Below are 6,990 nucleotides of genomic sequence, written 5' to 3' on the forward strand. Positions count from 1 at the left end.
CCTGTATGTCTAGGGTATAGGGTTTCAATTCTAGAATTGATCCCTTGTATCCTATGGCCTGACCTAAATCTCCTCTACTATCAAGGCCTTCTCCATGGCAACCCAAAGGCTCCCTGGAGCGAACATCCTCACTAGTCCTGCTATGTCGACATTCAGCCCTCTGATAAAATGGTTGAAGAGAAGCTTCTCGTCTTTCAGGTAGTCCACGTATGCAAAGAGCTCTAAGAACTTGCTCTTGTACTAGGTCACTAAGAGACCCTTCTGCTGGAGGTCATGGAACTCATCTATCCTACGCTATCTATAATGCTTTGACAAGCATCTCTCCCTGAAGCTCTCTGTAAAAATCTCCCATGTGAGGGTATCAACAACTAAACCACACTTGTATTCCTCCTATCTCCACCATGTGGAGGCCATTCCTCTCAATAGGTGGACTGCTACACGTGCCTTTAGATTGCTCTTGTAAGAGCGCAATGCAAAGCACCTATCCAGGCTCAAAAGCCAAGCCTTTGCTTCTACCCTATCGGTAGATCCCCCAAAAGATGGTGGCTGGAGGCACATAACCTCTCTGATTAGATCCCCTGGATCCTGACGTGATCTCTCATAATACATTGGCTCTGCTACTGGAGGTGGTCCTGGTAGGTGAACGGACTCAGGCTCATGCCTAGCCTGACTCTTTACGGGATTAGGAGGTGGACTCCTACTCCGTTCCCTATCTGTCAATCTATGGCTCCTTGAGTTCTGATTTTCAACATGACGATCCTTTGTTGGAAGCCTATCCTAGACTATACCAATCAGGATCTAGAGTGCTAATAAGATGTCTCAGTTTGGGTCAATCGACCATTCGGGAGGGGCCTCTGGGTTCCTTTCCGGAACCGATTCCTCCCTATCGACCTCTTCGTGTGGCATACTTTCACGCCTAGGACCTCTACCACATTTGCGAGCTTGTCACATAGTTGGAGGCATCCTTTTGAGAAAATAAAATAAAATAAAATAAATAAATAATTTTTCGGAGAAATATTTAATTAATTAATTAAAAATAAATATCATAAAAATTAAAATAATATAATTAATTAAATAGTTAAAGCGAAACGTAATGGAAAAAGGTTCCTAGTGTTGGAAACCTTGCTCTGATACCAAAATGTCATGCCCAAACTTTTGGGCACGAACACAATAATTTTTTTTTAAAATAACAACCTAATAACATTAAATTTGCTAATACGAAACGCCCTAACAAGTTTTGTCTTAACTATGTTTTGAGTTAACTCTAACCACTAACTCAAGTAAGCAAAAATAATTTAAATTAAATGCAGAATACTAAAAGAATTATTTATTATCTCATCCATTTTAATCAATAAATTAATTTAACCAAAAATCTCTAAATTAATTGACAAAGATAATATTAATCTCCAATAACCATTAATTGCTTTTAGGAACTAAATAAATTAGTCCTAGCCCTTAGATTATTAATGCCTCTATTTTATTTTAACAATAATTAAAATGTGGTTAAACTAATTCGACTAAAGGGTCAATTAAATCCATAATGTAAATTGCCCTATAAAATTTAGTCTGGAATAGCCTAAATTTTGGTGGACTAAATAATCCCCTATAGTCAAATAACTTACAAACAAAATAAATTCGTTATAAATTTTCTAAGGGATTAAACTCCACAATAATTAAAATCTGAGACACCAAATTTAACTGTTTTATAATTGTTTATAAACTATGAATGTTTAAATAAACTAATTAAATTAAAGTTGAATATAAAAATCTCCATTTTTTTTTAATGAATTTATCATATATTAATTAATGGGGAATACCCTAATCGAAAATTCGAATGGGTTTCCCCCCCTTTAAAATCTCTAACCCTAACAATATACTATTACCATAAATTAACACCTTTTTTTTTAAAAACATTTCGGGTAGGGCTTTTATTAATTTTTGTTCCAGGGCCGATTGATGAAGGTGGGCGGAGGCAGCGACCGCGGGGTTTCATGGGGGTCTCAATGTTATCCAAATCATGGAATCATATAAGTTCTAAATCCATAATGCATAAAAATAAAGCATCCATAATAGTCTCAAAATGAAAATTATTGAAATGCTAGGATGAGTCGGGGTAGGGCCTCACAAACCTAGAGAACGAGATTTAAAAGATGATTCTAAGATCAAAATGGAAATGCAACTAAGATCTTAGTGATGATTTAGATATGAAACTAGATGATTGTAGGATGCAAGATATTGATATGAAACTAACTAGCATAAGAATGATGATATTAAACTAGCATATAAAATGAAGCTAACATGATATTGCTAAATGATATACAAAATTAAATGATCTAATTACTATTATTAAAGAGAGGTTAATGATTCTTGATGAAATGAGACTATAAGTTTGATGCACAAAGACTTGGATATTTGAAAATGAATAATGAGAGCTCTATTTATAGGGAAAATAGGGCAATGAAGGGTTGAGATTGAATAATCTCAACAAGGGCCACGATTGAAAGTTATGAATCCATGTTAACATTTTTCACCAATGAAATGGTGACAATTGTCAATAAGAGGTTGCTTGAGAGGAGATGTAAGAAGCATTAGATGCTTGAAAAGACATGGAGGTTACCTTAGGAGGTAAGGGTTAAGGTTAGGTTAGGGTTATCCATTGGATAAAGCTTTTACCCAAGAGGTAAACTCTTGTGCAAGGGTTAATAGGATAACTAGGGTGAAAGCCATGAGTGTTTGATGAGACCTTTGGGTTAGATGAGGGTTAAGTTAGAGAGAAAGTCTCTAACCATGTGGGAAGGGTTGAGTTAACCATTAATGGTTTGGAAGACTTTAAAGGTTAACTTGTTGAGGACATAAAGCCTTTAATGCATTTCAAAGACTTTGAGACATTTTTGAGAAGTGACTTCTCTTAAGGAATGTGCAAATATTTAAGAGATGGATTAGGTTAATTAAGATATGATTAGAAGAATGTAGAAGGCTCTAGAAGAGGTTTAGGAGGCAAGTGGGAGATGTAGGATTTTGCAAGTAGGTGGGGGAAAAGAATTTAATTAAAATAAAATTAATTTTTTTTAATTTTGGTTGCAAACTTGCATTTGTAGGATTTAAATAAATAATGATTTATTTAAATGTGATTTTTTATTTTGCAAGTGGGTGGTTTTAAATAAATGCAAATTTAATTAAATAGGCTAGGGGATTTAATTAAATGTGAATTTAATTAAAAATGGTTAGAAAGGGGATTTTAATTATATCTGAATTTAATTCAAAATGGTTAGGATAGAAGAAGGAAAATATTAATCAAATCTTTAATTTGATTAATAGGCTAATTTAGAGAAATAAGAATATTAATTAAATCTTAATTTAATTAATTGGAAGAAATAGGGATAATTAAATGAATAAAATTCACTTAATTTGTTGTGCAAATTTTAGGTGTCTACATTTTCCCCCTCTTTGAGTTAACGTGTGACCACATGTTTATTCAAAGAAAAATGCTCAATTTATCGTCAAAATTTTGTGATATGATGTTTTTGTCAAATTTGTCAGTTTGATTCCCTGGATATGAAAAATTGATTTCGATAAGAAACACTGATATGAGATTAATGTTGATATGAGATTGATGTGAAATTGATGATGATATGCCCCCTCAGGTGATAAATTGAGAAAAATTGCATTTTTCAAGGAGATGGCATGAAGTACTATGGTATTCTGAAAAAAATGGTGATATTTTTTTTATTTTTGAAAAAAAATTGATTTTTTTTGGATTTTCAGTTTTTTTTTTTTTTTTTTTCTGGATTTTTAAATTTATCACCCGATAGATCTATTAAAAAAAGATATGTAAAAATGGAGTGAAGACTATGTGGGTATAGTGTGCACATGCCCCACATGTCCACTGAGGCATCACAACTGCCTGCATTAGCATAGGCTATATAAGCCTCCAAGGGCCCATTTCTAGCTCATTTGCACACTTGTCTTTGAAGCATTGGAGCTTGGAGGAGAGAGAGGAGATGAAACCCCCTATCACCATCACCATTTTGAGTGAGTTCGTCGATTTGAGAGGCCAGTGGAGTATGGCCCACCACTGAGTTCGATTTTCTAACCCTGCTTGTAAATTTTTAGCTTAGATTTTAGGATATTTTGCAAGATTTTTGAATTTTTCGAGCTAGCTAGGGTTTCTCGTGTGTTTTCTTTTTTTGCCAGTTTTTCGTGCATATGATTTTTATTTTAGTGCATGCGATAAATTTTATTGCGCATTTGATTTTTATCGTAGCGCATATGATTTTTCCTTTGGTGCATATGATTTTTCAATTAGCGCATAGGAATTGCAAATTGGTGCATATGAGAAATAGTGTTACACATAGGAGTTGTAGATTAGCGCATTTCATGATTTTAGTCGTGCATATGATGGACCAAATGGCACATATGAAATTGCGCATTTGATGACTGTTTTAGCGCATATGAGACAGTGAACGTTTTATATGATTTTTGAAAAAAATTAGCATGTGCAATTTTGATTTTTAGATTTGTTATGAAGTTTTGCACCCTATCAAAGTGTCATTTTGGATCGAATGTGTTGATTTCAGTTGTTAATTAATGTTTAACATTTGTGAGTCTATTGTGTCAATTCAATTGTTGGTCTGGATCAATTTGGGTCAATGTCGATATGGTTCAAAGCTGATATGAGTCTAATTTTGATATGGGTCTTTGTTCGATATGGGTTTTGCTATCGTTATGAGTCATTTTGCTTTATGGGTCAATTCTTTGTTATGGGTCAATTTTTCGTTATGAGCCTCATTTCAATATGGGTCCTGATTATGTTATGGAATTTGATTTGTCAATATGAGTATGATTTCAATATGGGTCCTAATTTCAATAATGGTCAATTGTTTGTTCGATATGGGTCTGATTTTGATATGGGTTATGAGTTGTTGATATGAGTCTGATTCAATATGGGTCTTGATTTTGATATGAGTCTGATTGTTTGTTCGATATGGGTCTAATTTTGATATGGGTCTCATTTGTCGATATGAGTCTGATTCAATATGGGTCTTGATTTCAATATGAGTTTGATTTTGATATGGGTCAATTATTTGTTCGATATTAGTCTGATTCGATATGGGTCAATTGTTGTTCGATATATGTCTATTTCAATATGGGTCTGATTGATTGATTGGATACTTTATTTGATAATTGTCATAAGTCCATCAAGGAGTGATCATGCTTCGAGAGAAATTCCCAAAGAATTTTGTGATGCGAGATCAATTGAGTGCCATGATTTGGCAGTCATAGAGGCTTGCGGTCTCATCCACTTGTTACACATGCTGGCCTATCAGAAGAATAGGGCACTACCCACTACGTTGGTCAAGAGATGGCACATAGAGCATAACACCTTCCATTTACTGATGGGTGAGATCACGGTGACGCCAGAGGACGTCTATCGGATTCTGTGGATTCTGATCACAATTGAGCTCGTGGACTATAATGTGGAGGAGGTCGGCGGGACCAATTCTTTGTGGGAGGTGATTGTTAATCCCCACATTGTAGGTTACTTAGTGTCGTAGCAGGACATGGTAGACAATGATGTGCCACTCCCTTCAGTTTTGGCAGGTTTGATTGGCAACTTCCTAATTCTGGACAAGAGGTCACACGGTTTTTCAGTTGGATGGGGTTGAGTTCTCCGACAGATGGTGCAGGTGCAGACACAATATGTATGGGGTATTTGTTTTCTTTCCCATTTATACCAGGAGCTCCATCAGGTGGTTTACGATGATGCGGCCAGTATAGCCTCTAGATGCACTCTACTAGAGATTTGGGCATGGGAGCACATAGTCGTGACCCGTCCACTTGGGCCAAGGTTTAGACTAGCAGGGGCACCATTTGTGATGATGTACAGTTAGGTTGATTCCCAGCCAATCCTTGGCAAGTTAGAGTATTGGAGGTGGGCCCTAGATGATATGGATACAGTGGTGTGGAGCCCTTATCGAGTGTGTGAGTCATGACCAAAGGATGCTTTTGAGGTGCCATTTTTATTCATGAGAATATTCCTTTTGGATCGCACCCCATGTGTGATAGAGTGGTTTATCCTGCCTCGGGTTTACCAATAATTTGGTTGCATGCAGTTGATGTCATATGGAATGACTGTGTATGCTCGGGTACACAAGGAGAGGATAGATTGGGAGGCCACATTGGATTTTGTGACAACCCAAGACGAGTTCTATTCTTTGCCTTTTTACGTATGGAGTATGTATGAGGATGTAGCAGATGCAGGGATGACTGCAGAGTATACGCAGTACTTTTTGACACAGGTTCCCATGATTGACAGGGCCAAGAGAATCAATTCCTGCACTAGAGGAGGTTGATGATGATGATCAGGGGGGAGGTGGTTGAGGTGGGAGGAGGGGTAGAGGGAGGATAGGTGGTAGGATTGTTATGGGTGGTGTGGTTGGACGCGGTCAGGGAGGAGGTGGTGGCAGGGTAGGAGGAGGAAATGAGGGAGGAGTGGTGAGGGGTAGAGGAGGAGTGGTGAGAGGTAGAGGAGGAGGATGGAGGATGGGTGGCATTGGACGGGGTGGACCATTGCAGGTGGAGGATGTTGTTGCCAAGGGGGTTGAGGAGGGATTAGATAGTGATGGATCTGAGGAGGAGAGTGGTGATTCTTCTGATGAGGATACAGAGTTTGAGGTGGTTGGTGGAGGAGTAGGTTTGATGGGATTTGTGGGGTAAGCAGCAGAGGAGGAGTCAGAGGAGGAGGTTGTGCAGCCATTGGCCTGATGGAGGAGGAATTATATGTCCCCTCCTTCCCCTCGATAGGTTGGTATGCAAGATCCGCAACCTTTGCATCCACAGGGTGTGCAGATTAGAGTGCCTCCCCACCACTAGCAGGCATAGATAGCAGCATTACAGTCCTTTTTGAATAGGGTACAGGGTCAGCTAACACAGGCCTAGGAACAGGTTGCTTAGCTGGAGAGACAAGATTCGACAGTATCGCTAGAATGG

General features: G+C 37.6%; 1 protein-coding gene across 1 annotated transcript; it reads left to right on the forward strand.

Annotated features, from left to right (window-relative positions):
- The first annotated feature begins 6,423 nt into the window (after nucleotides 1-6,423).
- LOC131865267 (uncharacterized) lies at nucleotides 6,424-6,717 on the forward strand. The gene has a single exon (XM_059215316.1). It carries the CDS (start codon nucleotides 6,424-6,426, stop codon nucleotides 6,715-6,717), a length of 294 nt encoding a protein of 97 aa, XP_059071299.1.
- Nucleotides 6,718-6,990: the final 273 nt, after the last annotated feature.

The sequence above is a fragment of the Cryptomeria japonica genome, chromosome 2 (genome assembly GCF_030272615.1).
Source record: "Cryptomeria japonica chromosome 2, Sugi_1.0, whole genome shotgun sequence".
Classification (NCBI taxonomy): domain Eukaryota; kingdom Viridiplantae; phylum Streptophyta; class Pinopsida; order Cupressales; family Cupressaceae; genus Cryptomeria; species Cryptomeria japonica.